Raw genomic sequence first — 18,755 nt, 5'->3', positions numbered from 1 at the left:
TAAATAACATGAGGTGCATGTGAGGTTTAAGTGAGACAGCAAGTGAATGAAGTCTGTATTGTTTGATTGTGTGTTTAGGTCGTGTGCTGTAACTTCCAAAATGTCTACTAATTCCAGCGACAGTGAGGGCACCAGCAGTTGGACCTTCCTCGGTTCTGAGGTAAGTCGCACTTACCAATGATTGTGGGTAAATAAGAACAAAACTATTTGCATAACTGCAAGCAGTCGTTTGGTGTAAAACTCAGCTTTAACATGAATTAAAAAATTTTTTTATATATACACAAAGAATTAAGTTAAGCACCCCTACACAAAGAATTAAGTTAAGCACCCCCTAATCCTGTCCTGAACCTGAACCCCCTCGAGCACGTTTGGGACATGTTGGGACGACAAATTGCGAAGATGGTCCCTCCAATAGCCAATCTGGATGAATTGGAACGTGCATTACATCGGGAATGGAACAACCTGCCACAGCAACGCATACGACGGCTTACAGGGTCTATGAGACGTAGGGTTGAGTCAGTGATCCGATCACGTGGGTCCTACACACGTTATTGACGCAAAGATCGCTAGAGGTCTTCTCAGAACAATGACTGTACGTTAGAAAACATAAACGTCATCCACACTGTCCGTGATGGACCTATAACTCCATACTTAAATTGAGGTGAAAATATGCCTAAAATTCCCAAAAAATTTCACCTTAAATTATTCAGAATAAAATATTGAAAACGGCATGATTGTTATGTTTTTATGTGACCATAATATCACTTCTCCAGAAAATATAGCAATATCATGGGTATATTACACTGTTTTGACGACAACAAACTTGTAATGTGCGAGGTTGTAAAAAAACGGGGGGGGGTGCTTAACTTAATTCTTTGTGTATATGTTTAAACTCCCCTCTGCCATGTTGCATTCATTTGTATGTTATAACTTGCTCTTCGTCTTCTTAATCAAAAAGCTGTCTTCAATTTGCTCATCAAATCTTTCCGTCACAAAAAAAATTCAATCTCTTATAGTTCTTCCTTTCTTCATTCTCTAAACTCACCTTCATTCTACCCCTCCTCAATCATTTCCAAACAGCTATTTGACTTGAATATCTCTAGAAACCCAGTTTGTAATAAATGTTCGATTTTCATTAATTTTTCAAAACTCCCAACTCACCGCTCCCCTTCCAATCTCCCTCCTCATCCCTCCCCTCAAACCCCCATCCCTTATCCCTCCTCTTTTAATATCCCCCCTCTCCCCTCTCCCTCAAATCTCCCTCCTCACCTCTCCCCTTCAAATCTCCACCTCACCCCTCCCCTCCTAAACACCCCCCTCACCCCTCCCCTCAGATCTCGCCCTCACCCCACTCCCTCAAATCTCCCTGCTCACCCCTCCCCTCCAAATCTCCTTCCTCACCATTTTTCTTCAATTCCTTCCTCACCCCTCCTCCACAAAGCTTCCTCCTCCTCACTTCCTCTCCCTTCCAACTCATACCTCCACCACCTCAAACTTTCTATTTCGCTCTGCTTCCCCTCAAATAATGCCTCTCTGTGCCTCATCCCATCACAATCACACCTTTTGTCCTCCTCATCCTTCCCCTTCTCCCAGCTCTCCTGCAATCTCTGACACACTGTCAACAGCTCTCCCTGCCTCCTCTCTCCTCCTTCATCGTTCCCTACCCCTCCCCTCCCCTCCCCTGTCCTGTATCCGATACTCCCACTCCCCCTTCCTTAACGGTATGGACCTCAAACATCCGGGGCCTTCGTTCAAACGTGACTGATCTCTCCATACAGGTTGCTTCTGACAAACCAGACTTAATCTGCCTAACAGAAACATCTCGGTTCCTTTCACAAAGCTTGGAACAAGTGTGTGTCTACCCTCAGGAGAGTCAGGAAACGATATCTCTCTACTCTCAAGACTGAACTCTCAAACCTGTCTCCCTCTTCCAAATCCTGGTGGCGTCTGGTCAAATCTGTTTCTGGTGTTTGTTCCCCTTCAATCCCCACCCTTAACTCAAACGGCTACACAGCTGACACTGCACATGAAAAAGCTGAATGCCTTAACTCTGTGTTTGCTTCAAAATATTGTGTCCCAAACCCATCGCTCTCTGTACGCACTTTACTTAGTCGAGGAGCAGATTGGTTCGACTGTGTGTCCTTCTCTCCCGACAAGGTGGAGAAGTTTGTCAAACCTCGACTCCGATTCTGCAACTGGACCAGATGGCGTCAGCCCATGGGTCCTAAAATCCTGCGCTGCCGCTATATTTCACCCTCTCTCTGTTTTCTTCACCCTCTGTTTTGGTCAAGGTCATCTTCCATCTGCTTGGAAATCAGCCAACATTACCGCTTTACTCAAAAAATTTGCAAAAACAGATCCTTGCAACTACAGACCAATCAGCCTGCTCCCAATAATCAGCAAGGTCATGGAATCCAATATTGCTTCCGAAATGAATTCCTTCCTCTTCTCCAATGGCTTGATCTCTGATCATCAATTTGGATTCAAACCAGGTCACTCTACTCTGGACATGTTGCTTCTGCAGTCTCAACAATGGATAGAGGTCCTCAATGTCAAACAGGAAATCAGAGCTGTCTCCCTTGACATATCTTGTGCCTTCGATATTGCCTGGCACCCCGCCATGCTCACCAAACTCTCCTCTAATGGTATCCATTGAAATCTCCACGCATGGCTTGCGGACTTCCTCTTCGGTCGCAGTCAAAGTGTTGCCCTGAATGGAATTCTCTCATTTCCGCTTCCTGTCCAGGCTGGAGTTCCCCAAGGCAGTGTTCTGGGCCCTGTGCTTTTTCTGGTCTTCATCAATGATCTCCCTGACTCTAGAAAATCCTCTCTATATCTTTGCTGATGACTCCACCCTCTGCCGCTTCATACCTCATCCCTCAGATCGGCAGGCAGCAGCCTCCTCACTCTCAGCCGACCTGGACAAAACCACAAACTTGTCAAACAAGTGGAACATGTCTTTCAATCCCGACAAATCTCACACTCTCTCTATGTCTCTCCGAAAAGACAGTCTGGAAAACCCTCCCATCTACTTTCACAACAATCCTCTTAAAGAAGTTCTGTCACTCAAGCTTTTGGGTCTCACTAGCTGCCTTGATCTTTCCTGGGAAAAACACATTTCCAATCTGGCGTCCAAAGCTAGTCGCCAACTGGGCATCCTCCATCGTGTGAAGTCCTTCCTTGGCACGTCTGAGCTTCTCACAATTTACAAAGCTTTCATCCGCAGCTTAATGGAGTACTGCTCTCCCCTCTGGGCTGGTGCTCCTGCCTCACACCGAGCTCGGCTTCACGCTGTTGAAGCGAAAGCTTTCAGAATCATTGGTATCTCCCGTGGTGAAGCCGACTCTGAGGGCCTTTCACTCGCTCACCGTAGGCAGGTTGGTGAACTTTGTCTTCTACCGCCTCCCAGCCTAGCTCCCCCAGCTGTCTGTGCTCTGTCCCCCAAATATTCCTGCAGGACACATAAGGTCTGCCAGCAACCCTCTTCTGGTGAAACCGCCAAAATCAAGACTCTCTGCTCACCCTCACTTTCATTCCTCTTTTCTCCCGCCTCTGGAACAAACTCCCACACTCTCTTCAATCCCACTCCTCCCTCCAGGTCTTTAAAACAGCTGTTCACCACCATCTTTTATCTTCCCCCATCCAAAACCCCGATTCTTTCTACCCCCGTTAATACATTCCAAATCCATCTTTTTCAATCTCCGACTTCATTCCTGAAATTCCTTGTAGTGTCCACTTGTTTTGTACCGTGTACCTCCCTCTCCCACCCTCACTTCCACAGATCTATCGATGTCCTTGTTCTCTACTGTTGTTGTGCTTGTGTGCTTCCCTCTCTTTTCCCCCTCTTGTCTCCCGCACCTTTTATTATATGTTTTATGTGTCCGTTTGTTTTTGTGTTTGATGTGTTGGCTCATACATGAGCCTCGACTTTGTAAACAAAAAATGAAAATATAAAAGAAATAAATAAATTGTAGGTTTGTGGAAGAACTTCAGATTTCCACTTCTATCTTGTGCCTTAATCCCAACAGTTGGGGATCAGCTTATTGGATATACCTTTCTCATTCTCCTCTGTCTTCTGTATATTCTTCTTATTCTCAATCCCTTGTTCTTCAAATCTCCTTCCACTCCACGATATCCCTCCAATGTAATCTCTGTCTTCTTTAACTGTTCCTCCAATCAGCTCTTTCCATACTTTCTTGATTTCTTTTTTCCTCAATCTTTCTTCCCATCACGTGCCCCAACCACTATAACCTAGCCTCTAATATTTTCTGCTCTACACACAACTCTGGCTCTCTTGCATATCTCCTCATTTCTCAACCGCTCTCTTCATAATACTCTGAGAATCCACGGAAGTATTTTCATCTCTGTCCTCTCTCGCAACTCCTCTTCCTTTTCCTTTTTATCTTAAAGCCCATGTTTCTGTTCCACACGCTGTAACCCACACTCTCTTCTTTGTGTTGTAAAGTGTTGTAAATGTTGTTGTAAAGTGATCACTGTCTTGTGGGGAAGAACTTCAAATTTGCAAGCCTAAACTCCAATGTTTTATCCCTGATAAAAATGTGAACATGAATTCTCTTGCAACGTTCTTGTACAGGGTTTTTGAAGCCAGGATTGATATTTTGGACCAAAAAACCTGCAATTGTGATCCAGAAACTGCAAATATCCGCATTTTAAAAATTTGATGAAACCTTGAATTGAGGGCAACTTATTTGCAAAGCTGTTTTTATGATGAAAAACCATTTTGAAGATTATTGGCAAGTACTGATCTAGGCATCGTTGGCAGTCCATGTGCCTGGCAGAAGAGGAAAGTGCTCATTGCTCAAGCTATTTTTGGTTCTCTTTGCACTTTACAAACCACATCTTGCCATAAAGGTTGCTTGTGCGCTTTTGCAAGTGCGTCTCGATGACTTGAATGTGTTTTTATATTCAGCTTCAAGGGTATGTGAATTACAGCAGCAGTTTGTAGGGAGATGTTTTTAAGGTTTTTGGTGATATCATCCGATGTGAGGTTGTTTTTTTTTCTTTGGAAATGACAGATCAGCACGATCATTGCAAGTAATGCTTGTTGCATGCTAGTTTGACCACATTACTCAAGTCAAATGCAAAGGCAAACAAGAAAGGCACTCAGGAGAGAGCATACCTCTTGTTGGGGGTTATGATGTAGACCAGAAAATCACAATACAGAATCCCATTTAATCGAAATCGGCCGTCCACAACTTCAGGAATCACCATAGGTCCAATCTTTCATACCCTGATCTACACCTCGTTTTTGGCCATATCACTCAATGGTGAAGAATCACTTAATAAAAATTAAATAATTCTCATATCCGAATCGATATTCAGATCTTCACCAAAATCAAATATATTTGTCCTTGTCAGACACCCAACCGGTCAACCAAGTTTCGTCCAAATCTGGCCACATCTTTTTGAGATATCCTACTATTACCCAGGGGGCAAACCCCCCATTTTTTGTGAAAACAGACACGGTCTGCTATAAAAGGTTTTTGTATGTGGTTGGATTCCTTAGACCCCCAGCAACAACTTCCAGGTGGACAACCTTTCCAACAGGCTACTGTAACTGTGCAATTCAAGATGGCGTCCAAGATGGTCGCCATATTTTTAAATCTCCATATTGTCGTCAATTGTTATCTTATTTTCATGTGTAATACTTTGTTCCTCTGGTTTTCAAGGTCAGGGAATCTATTTATGATGGTTTCAGAGTGATATGATGTGTTTTATACTATGTACAGGGTGTCTCAAAATACATGGAACCCATATCACTGCTAATAATTCTGCCAATATTAATGTTCTTGTTCTTCTTTTTTCAGATTTGAAGAGAGGAGACCATAACAACTAATAATTATCAATCAAAATGCCTTGGACAAAGGAGGAAAAAGTATTTTGCGTCACGACTTATTTGGAGACGAAATCATTCAAAACGAGCAAGCAAGCAAAGCAAGGAGCAAGCAAAATTTCGCAGGAAGTTCAACTTCAACAACTATCCCCAGAAAAACCAAATTTATCGTTGGGCACACAAATTTCAAGCCACTGGATCAGTAAACAACCTCAACAAGGAGGCAGAAACACCCAGTTCTGGCAGGAAGCTGACTGCAAGATCTCCTGACAATGTGAATGCGGTGAGACATTCTGTCGGAAGGAGCCCGAAAAAGTCCATCCGAAGACGTAGCCAAGAGCTACAGTAGGTCTTTCACGTGCGTCAGTGCAAAGAATCTTGATCAATGATTTTCAGCTGTACCCATACAAGATCCAGATCAAGCATAAACTCACACCAGCTGACATGGCAAAACGTGTTGTGATGTGCCGGTGGTTCGAGAACAAGATCGAAGAGGATCCTGACTTTCTTGATGATGTTTGGTTCAGCGACGAAGCACACTTCTTGCTCTGTGGGCATGTCAATAGCAAGAACAATGTGTTCTGGGGCACACAAGTCCCAGACGAGGTGCTTCAGAGGCCCTTGCACTCTGTGAAATACACGGCCTGGGTGGCCATCTCAAAACATGGCATAATCGGACCGTTTTGGTTTGAAGACGCAGACGAGGAGGCAGTCACTGTCACAAAGGAGCGTTACATTGTGGTGCTCAACATGTTCTGGAAGGGACTTGGGAGTCGTCGTGGCATGAATCGAGATGTGCAATGGTTCCAACAAGATGGGGCAACTCCACATACAGCCAACATCATGATGGAGTGGCTGGACCACTGATTCCCTGATCGGCTGATCAGCAGGCGCCGCGAACCCGAGTGGTCTCCGCATTAACCTGATCTGAACCCCCCAGATTTTTTTTTAATCTCTGGGGGTTCTTGAAGGACCACGTGTATGAGAATCGTCCTCAATCCATTTCTGAACTGAAAGTGGCCATCACCCAGAAGATTCGTGCCATCAGGAAGGAAGAGTGTGTCAGGGTGATTGACAACTTCGCTCGTCGGCTTCAAGTGTGTCTAAGGCGCAAAGGCGGTCATTTGGAACATGTGCTCTAATAAATGTATCCTTTGAGCTAGAGACCTCAAATCTTCAGTTTTTTAATTGTTATATCAGCTTCCAGGAAATGTAATCTTTTTTGGAGTTTCTTGTCTGAGTAATAAATTATCATGTTAATGGGTTCCATCTATTTTGAGACACCCTGTACTAGGCCTAATATTTATTACATGTTAATTTATTATCTTAAGGCGACCATGACACAGAAAATCTATAAGAACAATACACAGTAGTTTACTGTTGTTGTAAGAACAATAATGGTACAGAAAGGTACTAGTTACCAAGAACAGATTACATGAGAAATGAACTACTGCATGTGCTTCACAGTTTGGAATGCAAGCCAAATGGCTGAGGCAAATATTTGTAAAATTCATGTCAGTGATACACGCCACAATGTTGCATCCTATGAACAGGTCTACCACTCAATATAATGCTGCAATACAAGTGTCCATGTGAACAGCTGATGGTATACAGTTAATTGTCACTGTTTGAGTCACTGCTGTCACTACTGTCACTGCTGTCACTGCTGTCAAATGCTGCAATGTATTTCACTCGGCTGCACTTGGTGGCTGATCCCTGGCAACGACATACAATGTAACAGGCCACGTTCTTCCTGGCACAGAAACAGTTCCTGTTGCAGCCTTTGGTGCAGCCACATGCAACAGCCTTTGTAATTGTCTGTGGCCAGGCTGATTGAGTTGACAGGGCTGGAACTAGTTTCCCGTCCTCCAGAGCCCAACCATAATCCACAAATGGGGGAAGCTGAGGCTTGGCCACATGTGCAGTCTTATCTAGAATAGTTGCAAGAGCTGCATGCTGTAGATGTAGAAGGAATGTATGTTCTGTTGGGGGGAGTAGTTTCAGCATGGTTGACCTGTTGATCAGGAATTTATAGGCTCTAAGCTTTCCAAGATCGCAGTCCTCAGTCATCAGATCTGTTAGTGTACACAGCAATGACAAGTGTGCGTGCCTGGTTGATGAGGTCTGATGTGATCTGGTTGCGGTTCTGACCTTGCTCACCAAAGTGTTCGAGCTCAGTTATGTCTGTGGTATAGCTGCGGTTCAACCAGGTCTTTTTGCCAGTGAAGAATGGGTAGCTGGTCGTATCCCTTCCACTCAGGCTGTGGATGAAGGGAAGTGCACGACATTTCGAAGGTCCTAGTGACCTAGCCATTTGGTGTATGGGCAGATATGTCCCTGCAGCAGTTCTTACCCACAGTTCAGGAAGATCTTCCAGAATGCTGGCAGCATAGTAGATACAAATGATGATTATATCTGTGTCATTGCCATGAATGACCACCCTATCAACACCTTCATTCTGGACACTATAAATAGCATGAAGCATTACTCTGGTATCAGCCTCCTGCTGTGTAGACTCCAAGGCAGTGATGTCAGTGGCTGACCCCTCAGTGACCAGCATGCTCTTGGTTTCTTCATTGAAGCCTCCACCTAAGTAAAGGCGAGTTGAGCCCAGTGCTGGATTTAGCTGTTCACTCTTGCTCCATGTCTCACACAAGAAACTCAGAAGGGCTGCTTTGTTAGCTGACACAGAGAAGAATTCCTGTGGGTCAGGGGCTTTGTACTGCTCACTGACCTCAATGTCTCACACAAGAAACTCAGAAGGGCTGCTTTGTTAGCTGACACAGAGAAGAATTCCTGTGGGTCAGGGGCTTTGTACTGCTCACTGACCTCAAACACCTTTGCTTGCCTGGATTGGCCATACCTGTGTTGCTGTTCTGCTGATTTGAGGCTTTGTTCACTGTATCGGTCGCAGCAGAAATGTATGATCTCTGTGCCAGCAGGCGCATCTTTCAGCAGCTGCTCCTTGTAGCGATCAGCAATGTTTCCAAATGTCTCATTTTTCTTGAAGGACCAATGGCGTATAGCATGCATTGCATCAACCACTACTGTCGTCTTCCAGTCTCCTTGTGGCAGAATATCAGCACTGGTCACTTGAGTCTCCTCCAGTGTTTTCGCTAGACTAACCTTTGTACCTGCAGCTCTCATGGTTCCATCTTCATTGAATAAAGATTGGGGTAGAACATGGCAGAGTTCACTGCACTCGTGTTTGCCAATAAAGTTGACGACATCGACGTCTCCACCACTGGCATTAACCTTGAATTTTGGTTAACCTTGAATGCTGGGAAGAGGTACTGCACCCAGGCTGGTTCAAGTCTTCAGCATCACTGCTTCCAATGTTCTTCTTTTCAGCAAGTTTGTAACTCTTCATTCGTGTACCAGTTTCTACATTTACTGTGCCATTTGGGCATTTTGTCTGTCAGCCTTGTACCAGTAGCCAAATCATATTTGAGTCTCTCAAATGTCTCATCTTGTCGAGCCTTCATGGCCAAAACTAGTTTGTCTGTTGTTGTAATATTATATAGTCCCTTTGCACCAAGTCCTTGACATATTATGCACTTTGTGTAGTCAATGTCAGTGTCCTGGCGTCTCCTCTTGGGTTCCTTTTTCAGTGACGAGCTTCCTTCCACCATCCGTTTCTCTGCCTGGGTCATCATCGTACCTCTCATGCAATCACCTGCAACAGCAAATCCACCACCATGTTATGCATACGAGCAACTAGAGTAGGCCTACATGCAAGCTATTGATATGCTACACTACATGCAAATTTCTGATATGTGTTACGGATCCGGATTTAGGTGAATTACTATTCATGTCATTGCTTATTAATGTTTATTCTATTAAAGGTTGTTGTGGTTAAATGGTTAGAGAGGCTCCGGATAACAGGAGACCGGAAACGGGATAGTGAACCGGAAGAGGAAAAGACACGAGGTCCTGGAGAAGCGGCTATCTTCTTCATCCTCGCCCAGCTCCGACGCGAGCGGTGTCGATATTGATTAGCGTTGGGAACGCTGAGTTTGAAAAGCCCGTCTGGCGAGAGGAGTTACCTGCGCGGGGTGATTGCCTGTTACGTGTCAGGTTGCCGTGGCTTCCTGGAAAGAACCAAGGGTCCGGCACTGTTTGCCTCGACGCCTCCGAGGGCGTGTACGGGTCGCACCTTGGGCCTCGCGCGCTTTGCGAGCCGCGCTTTGCTTTGCCCGCTTTGCTTTGCAAGGATGTGTGCGCTGCAGCAGCTGTTCTCGGTACGCGACGTGCACGTTTGGAGCACGTCAGCCAGGGGTCCGTTCAACCGCCCGTGTGCGGAGAAGTCGACCTTCACCTTGGTCTGGAGGGGCCCAGAGACATTGTGAGGGACAGTGACTATTGAGGGGTCGTGAGTGGGGAAAGGGGGGAAATATATGAGATGGCCATCTTAGTAATATTGTGATTGATTGTTGATTGTTGTTGATGGATTGAGAATATATTATTAATTAATCCGGATCCTTGATGTGGGGTTGCTTATTGACCTGAATTGTTTGTGTCTTTCATATTGATTGCATTACGAAAGCGTATAGATCATATATCTTTCTGGCGGGGTCCTCCCACGGTCCGGGGGTCACCAAGACCAGGTAGTTACCGGGAGGACCACGTAACATATGCTAGACTACATGCACACTACACAATGGCCACACCACTACAGATCACACCGTTTTGGACATTTCTGCCCACATGATTTTTATGAGACAAATGGCATAAAACACATCATATCACTCTGAAACCATCATAAATAGATTCCCTGACCTTGAAAACCAGAGGAACAAAGTATTACACATGAAAATAAGATAACAATTGACGACAATATGGAGATTTAAAAATATGGCGACCATCTTGGACGCCATCTTGAATTGCACAGTTACAGTAGCCTGTTGGAAAGGTTGTCCACCTGGAAGTTGTTGCTGGGGGGTCTAAGGAATCCAACCGTATACAAAAACCTTTTATAGCAGACCGTGTCTGGTTGACCACTCTTGCTCCCTGGGTATATGTATTGTTTTTGGCCCCATCTCCCAATGGTGAAGAATCGCTTTAAAAATTCTAGTATCCGAATCCGGATCTTCACCAAAATCTAATCATTTCGTCCTTTTGACATATGCTACATCTCTGCCAAATTTCGTCCGAATCCGTCCACAACTTGTTGAGATATTTTGTTCACAAACAGACAGGGGTGAAAACATAACTTCCATCCACCTTTGGTAGCGGAGGTAAAAATAACATTCATCCTATATATCGGTTTTGCTTGTAAAGGGTAGCTAATTGCTTTGTGTATGATTTCTCTCAAAATGATCCTTCATTAACACCAGCACGTTTTTGTTTGTCTTTCAAAAGGGATTTTTGGTATTTTTCTGGCGAAGAAAAACCCCCGGGTTGTTGGGTTTTTTTTTTTTGTATACCCGGGTTGTACCCATGCATGTGAAGCGAAAAGTGGGGTGAAGTAATTGGTTCACATCTGTCTGTCTGTCTGTGCTTCTGTCTACAAATGCCAGTTTATGATTGTGGAACAACTTCATTTCAATGGAATGTTATCGTTTGAACACGAATCAGACCATGAATTGGAAAACAAACCTACAGTTTAACATACTTTTACTCTGTCTGGTAGTCAAACAAAATTGAAAATCATTCCAAAAAGGAAACTTTCTGCTTTTGTGGACGTTTTAAAGGATACAAACATCAGGCATGAAGAACTAATGTAATGTATTGTTGGTGTTGTTGTTGTTGTTGTTGTTATTGTTGTTGTACAGCCCTGGACAGTTCTCTAGAACAAGCCTGTGGCACGGAGATAGCTGATCAATCTCCCAGGAGCGACCCAGAGATCCCTCACATCCAGGATGGTGTACCCCAACATTCATGAAGTCAGGGCCATGAGAGAGAGAGAGAGAGAGAGAGAGAGAGAGAGACAGAGACAGAGACAGACTTTTGTATCTTTTTATTATGAAAATAGAACAGAAAACCCCCATATAGGGGTCACATTCTCATTTCAGGGAGAAAAGCAGAAAACAAAATGTTAACGCAGTGGATTATATGCAAAACATTTCACAAAACAATGAACGTTTATCTAGGACTTAACAAATAACTTCTTTTTATGCACCATTTGGCTTAAAACTGTGGCAGCCTTCCTGTTACTGAGAAGAAAGCAAAGTCAAATTTTACACGGCTTATCACAAGATTCTTAAACAAGAAAATATGGGGGTGATCAAGGTAGAGGTCTCTCCATCGAACCCTCCGCTGTGTCATTTGCCCTTGTAAAAGAAATCTTACACAACCCAGATAGAGGTCTTTTTGTTTAGGAAACCCATTGAAGCCGATGCTAAAAAGGGTACAAGGAGGAGAGTTAGCAAGAGAAAACTTGCAAATTAGTTCAGGAAAGGTGGAAAGAGAAGCACCTTGTTCATTGTTTGCTTGGCCTTGCTCCCAATTAACTGCAAGCTGTGCATAGGTACGAAGCACACTACATAACATACGTGCCACAATTCTGGAGAATCGCACGCCAACCAGGCTTGCCAGTGCATCAGCTCCAATCCAACTACCATTTGGGCTTAAAAGATCGGCGACTGATTTTACATTCTTCGCGACAGTGTTGAACGAGACGCCTATCAGCAGGCATATCATGGAAATGGGAATTGTAAAACAAAGGCTCCACCAAGAACATTTGCTCTGTGTACGAATGCGTGGCTCTTGTTGTCGTTGGGGCTCGCCATGTGCTTAATACACTCTGATAGAAACTAGAGAGGGTAGACATATCAAGATGGGATAGATCCGTCAAGAATAGAGCATGGTCATAGCCTAGTCTCCCCACCTGCTGCCAAAGGCAATGAACAACGTTAACCCATGGTGGAGAGGGGTGCGTGTACAGCATGCGCGGAACAACCGGAAGTCAAACGGCCATTAACCGGCTCTTTATGTCAACCAGGCCTTGGCCTCCATTGGTCAATGGCAAACTGAGGACCTCGGGTCGCAACCAGTGCTTTCCATCCCAGAAGAAGGACACAAAGCACTTCTGGAGCTGTTGAAGCAACACTACCAGAGTAGGGTGGGCCATACTTTATAATTTTTTTGTAAATTAATCGAGAGGGGTGTTCATATTACGTATTTTGGTGTGTAGAACACAAATCTGAGGTTTTTAAAGATTCTGATAACCCTAACCTACATTAATTTGCAGTTGATTATTATAAAATTTTTGATTATTTTGCTATTCTGGAAAAAAGACGTTTTTTATTTTGAAGTTAGGGCTTTTATTTTGGTAACTTCCTGTTGGGACGGCAGTTGTAGCCATCTTGTTGCTGAAAGCTCGATGTTGAGGAGGTTGGCGATCCTTATCCATCTGTCTTCTCTTCTCTTCTTATGGCATTGCCAGTAAGTACGTTTTTGATTAGGAACCTGAGGAACAAATAGATAATAATTTTAGATGTAAATTACCTTGTTTTATATTATATTTGTTAATTGATTTGTGTACTTACCTATTGCTAGCCTGAGTTACATGTGAAGGAAAATAGTGACCTGTGAAGTGAATATTTTGATGGTTTTCTGTAATACCTGTGTAATACCTTAATATCTGTCTGTAGTGGATACTTACCTGTGTATTATTGTTTTTATTTCAGTGTGAACTACTAAAAATGGCTCAAGTCAGAACAAGGATGAAATCAAGTTCTCATTTAAGTAATCTTGTTGGCACTGGGCAGGAGCTGTTGGTGTCTGAACTGCCAACTGAGGGATATCCTGAGGTATGGCATCTACTTGAGGGAGCAAAGTGAAGATGACAGGAGGAACTACCCAGTGGACCAGCTCATGTCTGACATCTACCCTGGTCTGATTTGTCAGTGGAGCAAAACTAATGCTCTTTTCAAGCCTCCTGTTATCAATGAAAAGGTGACCATCATGTCCAAGCTCAAGGAGGTCTGGAATCAGGCAGTGAAGTTTTCTCTTGGGAAGGGCAAACTTGATGCCAAAGAGAGGTTCATTGTCAAGTTAGACAAGTTATTTGATATTTTGACTTGCAAGTGTCAGATTACCAGTTGTGAGGGGGGAGGCTGTGAGGCCGGTGAGGGCTGTGTGATCCAAGCCCACATTAACTGTTCCTGCAGCAGAGAGAAAATGATTCCTGTGAAAGATCTTACCTACATCAAGGGACAGAAAGAGAAGGTTGGAAGTAAAGGACCCCACCAAATGGGGAGCCCTGATCTGCCAGAGCACAAGAGACAGGTGAGGACATTGGAAAGGCAGGAAAAGAAAAAGAATGCAGAGAAAAGGAGAAGGAGCAAGGAGGAAAATGCTGCAGCAGCAGAGAAGGCAGCCAGGAAGGATGTTGAGAGATTTTTGTCAGATGGTGATGAGGATCTGGAATTGGAGAGAAGTGGTGCTGAAGATGAGTTTGTCACTGAAGTTGAGCTCTTCCCTGAAACTGACACTGAGCCTGCAGCTTCAGCAAAGGTCCAGAAAAACTATGATGAGATTCCAAACATTGCCCTTGCTAGTGTAAGGTATGGCACAGGGCTGAGGCCAACTGCAGCGATAGCAACTGCAGCTCTGATTGATGCAGGAATCATCACAGAAGACAATACAAGTAAAGTGATTGATAAGAACAAGGTCAATAGAGCACAGGAGAAGTTGATGACAGAGCTGGGGGAAGAGTTTGATGAGAAGTGCAGGGAGGAGGGGGGATCTCCTGCATCCTCTTTGATGGGTGGATTGACCTGAACAATGTGATGATGGAAGCTGAGGGCAGTGACCAATCTTTTCCTGCAAAGATCAAGGAAGAACACTATAGTGTTGTTAGTGAGCCTGGTAGCTACTATCTGTTCCACTTTACCCCAGAGAAAGCAACTAAAGAGGAGTCACATGTGGAGCAGATTGCTAAGGTCCTGTTTGCCTGGCTGAAAGAGGGGTTTTGATAAGACCTTGTGGGCCATTGGAGGAGACTCAACAAATGTCAACACTGGTGTGAAAGCTGGAGTAATGCGGAAGCTGGAGCTGCACCTGGGGAGAAAGCTGGTCTGGTTGGTGTGCAACCTGCACACTGGTGAACTTCCCCTGCGCCATCTCATTGTTCACCTTGATGGCCCTACTCTGTCAGACAACACATTTTCCGGGCCAATAGGAAAGCTCCTTGCTTCTGCTACAGACTTGGATATCAATCCAAACTTCACCCGGATCTTTGTTGGTCCTCCACTGATCAAGCTGTCTGACAAGGCCATTGAAGATCTCTCAACTGATCAACACTATGGCTATAAAATTGTCTGTGCAATCAGGGATGGAGTGCTTCCTGCAAGGCTGGCTCTAGTGGAGATTGGACCAGTAAACCACAGCCGCTGGCTCACCACAGCGAACAGACTTCTCAGGCTCTGGGTGTCAAAGCATGGACTGAAAGGAAAGAACCGGAAGAATCTGCAATTCATTGTGAAATTCATCATTGGAGTGTATTATCCATGTTGGTTCAACGTGAAAGTCAAGCACTCCTGGATCGAAGGGCCTAGGCACATCTTGTTTCAGCTGGACTGCCTCAAGTCCCAGAGGAAGGAGGTGCTGGACCTTGTGATGCCGACTGTGAGAAGATCTGCTTGGTATGCCCACAGTGAAGCCATCCTCCAAACACTGCTGTGCTCTGAGGATCAGAAGGAGAGGACTGAGGGGGTGGAGAGAATCCTGGCCATCAGGGGAGAGGGGGACCCAGACACTCAGCTGGGGGACTCCTCTGTCAGGACCAGAAAGACACCTGACATCAACTGTGATGCTTCCAGCATTGGTAACTTGATCAGCTGGTCAGAAGGTGTGTCAGAGCCACCTCTCACCTGCTCCCTAAGCACCTCGGAGGTGAAGAACTTCATCAACACCCCCATGGAGGTGCTCAACTGGCATTGCCACACACAAAGCATTGAGAGGGTTGTTAAAATGGTGACTGAGGCTTCTGCTAAGTACTTCTCACAGGAAAAGAGGGATGGAGGCATCAGGGCTCAGGAGACCAGCAGGAGGCTGATGTCCAAGAATGAGTCAAAGCAGGACTTGTGCAACCTGGTAAAGTTCAGGAAGTAAGGAGATTGATCTTTGTAATTGTAACCAGTGATATACATGCAGTTCACCTGTTAATAAATATGTACATTTCATTTGGCTGTGTCAATATGAATGATTTCCCTTATATCTTTTAATATCTTATAAAATATCCAAAAAATAAACTCATATTTGAATTCCCCATAAAAAAACACATAATATGTGTTTTTGTTAGATGTTAGAAGGTGTTAGGTGTTAGAAGGAGAAACTAACACCCCTCATGTTAGGATTTCCTTCAGATTCATTTTGGCACCTGAGTATGACCCGCACTACTACCGGAGGGTGCAGCACAAAGCACCTGTGCCATAGGGTAGAGGCCACCAAACTGTTGATCACCAAGACCCTTCCACGATAAGACAGTTGTGTGATCAGACCTTTCCATTTTTGCAGTTTTCCCTCAACAAAATCCAACAGACCAGCCCAATTCTTTGCTGCTGTGGCATCATTACCCAAGAACACTCCAAGGTATTTCACGCCATCGTTGGCCCATGAGAGAGAAGCAGGAAGTCTTGGTGCCAAGTGACACGACAGTCCAAGCCAAAAGGCGCTCGTTTTGTTCCAATTCACTTTGGCTGAAGAAGCCTTTTCGAACACGGAAAGACAATAACAGGTGACGTTAATGTCATTGAGGTTCTGCACAAAGACACGCACATCATCGGCATATGCCAGCACCTTGATGGGTCGTTCAAGATGAGAAACCCCAACCCCGGTTAGTCCAGCACGCAAATAAACCAGTAAGGGTTCAATGGAGAGAGCATAGAGCAACCCAGAGAGAGGGCAACCTTGTCGAATTCCCCTGTTAACAGGCAAGGGTGTAACAAGTTCATTGTTTATTTTAAGCACACTAGAAATATTATTGTACAGCATTTTAATTTAAGAAGCCTTTAATTTAAGGCTAACCCCCTCTCTAGCAGGGAAAATGGCCTTTAAAATGCATGTTGTTGTTGTTGTTGTATTTTAATTTAAGAAATGAAGGTCGAACCAAGTCCAAACCGTTTGAGCACTTTAAAGAGGTACCGATGGTCAACGCGATTGAAGACCTTCTCCTGATCAAGGAGAAGAAGTCCAAAATCTGTGGGGTTTTCTTTGCACAGTTCGATCATGTCTCTTATAAGCGAGATGTTGTCATAAATGGAGCATTTTGGTACACAATAGCATTGGTCTTCTTTCAACAATGAGGAGAGATGAGTAAGTCGCGATGCCAGGGCTTTCGAGAATAACTTATAGTCTGTGCATAACAAAGAGATTGGATGCCAGTTTTGAATATAGAGCAAGTCTCCTTTCTTTGGGATGAGCGTGAGAATAGCCCATCGGCAACTCTGAGGGAGCTCTCAAAGCTGGCAGCTTGCGTTCAAAGTGTTGAGTTCAGGACCCAATGAATGCCAAAATTTCTTATAAAATTCAGTTTTAAGTCCATCCAATCCAGGTGCTTTCCAGCAAGCAAGGCTGTGCAGAGCGGCGCCAAGTTCGTCCAAGGTAATTGGCCCCTCCAGGTGGGAACGTCCACCTACACACAACACTGGCAGGCCGACAGAGAAAGAAGCGACACTGACAATATATATATATACAGACTTGGCATTTAATATGGAATATTTTTTTTGTGGGGGTGAACTTACTTTTCAAGATGTCTTAGAACCAAAAGTTCATTGGAATTATGTTGAAATTATTCCAGATTTTGTTAATGTGACCTTTAAAAGAAACAAAAACCACATTTGACATTTCGAAACAAATAAATTGATCCTTGAAAGTGATGGAAACTGATATCGAACTCAACTCATGGACAGTACTGTGTTAAACTTCTGTACGTTTTCCAGAAGCATCTCTTTATTTTGCACATTAGCCAATTTTTTTTTAAACAAAAACAAAAGTTAAATTACGACTGGGATTACGGACAGTAAAATTACAGTTCAGTACTTCGTGTAACCCCCACGAGCATTCAGGAGAGCACGTACACGTTGAGGCATGCTGTTCACGAGATTTGCCAAGGTTTGGACAGGAATCGCTTGCAATGCAGTGACAATAGCCTGCTGCAATTCACGCACAGAGGTCGGCTGCTGGTCCAAGTGGTCGATTTGACGCGTTAATTCTGCCCACAAGTTCTCTATCGGATTCATATCCGGGGACATGGCAGGCCACTCCATATGCTCTTCACCACGGTCAGCAAGAAAGTGTTGGATCATGCGAGCACGATGAGGCCGTGCATTGTCATCTTGGAAGACAAAGTTTCCTCGAAAGGCTGCACGAGCAAATGGAAGCAATGTTTCTTCCAGAATGGCCCTGTACTCGAACTGGTTCAGGTTTCCATTCAGAACAACCAGGTCAGTTTTGCCCCCTGCATGAAAAGCAGCCCAAACGGTCACGCCACCACCTCCAGCTTGGACTTTTGGCACTATACAATCTTTGTTGTAGGCTTCATGCACTTCTCTGCACACTCGGACGTGGCCATCTTAACGATAGATCAGAAATCTAGACTCGTCACTGAAGATCACGTGATTCCAGTGTCCTGGCTGCCATTGACGGTGCTCTCTGGCCCATTGCAATCGGCGCTGGCGGTGTTGTCTGGTCAGGCGTGGCTTTCTCAGGGGACGCCTGGCACGATTGCCTGCTTGAACCAGTCGTTGGTTGACTAGCCTTATGGATACAGGCACATTTGTCAGTTGCTGCCACTCAGCCCTAAGCCGATTAGCTGACTTGGTACGGCCATTGCGGACTAACCGGTGCAGCTGGCGATCATCCCTCCTTGCGGTTCTGCGGGGACGTCCTGGCCTCGGTATTGGAGTAGGGACACCCCTCTGAGCATTTCGTTTCAGGATCTTTGACACCTGAC

General features: G+C 44.6%; 1 protein-coding gene across 8 annotated transcripts in view; it reads left to right on the top strand.

Moving 5' to 3' along the window:
* The window catches only part of LOC137429706 (cell cycle progression protein 1), a 90,065-nt gene that overhangs the window by 12,371 nt on the left and 58,939 nt on the right, over nt 1–18,755 (top strand). For all 8 annotated transcript variants that reach the window (XM_068119873.2, XM_078779771.1, XM_078779775.1 and 5 more), the window contains exon 3: nt 79–160. In XM_068119873.2, coding sequence (XP_067975974.2) covers nt 101–160 — 60 coding nt within the window. In that variant the 5' untranslated portion in view covers nt 79–100. The remainder of the gene's footprint in view (nt 1–78; nt 161–18,755) is intronic.

The sequence above is a fragment of the Myxine glutinosa genome, chromosome 6 (genome assembly GCF_964187855.1).
Source record: "Myxine glutinosa chromosome 6, kmMyxGlut1.1, whole genome shotgun sequence".
In the NCBI taxonomy this organism is placed as follows: Eukaryota; Metazoa; Chordata; class Myxini; order Myxiniformes; family Myxinidae; genus Myxine; species Myxine glutinosa.
The sequence above is the reverse complement of the archived record's forward strand: the minus strand, read 5'-3'. Positions and strand labels throughout refer to the sequence as shown.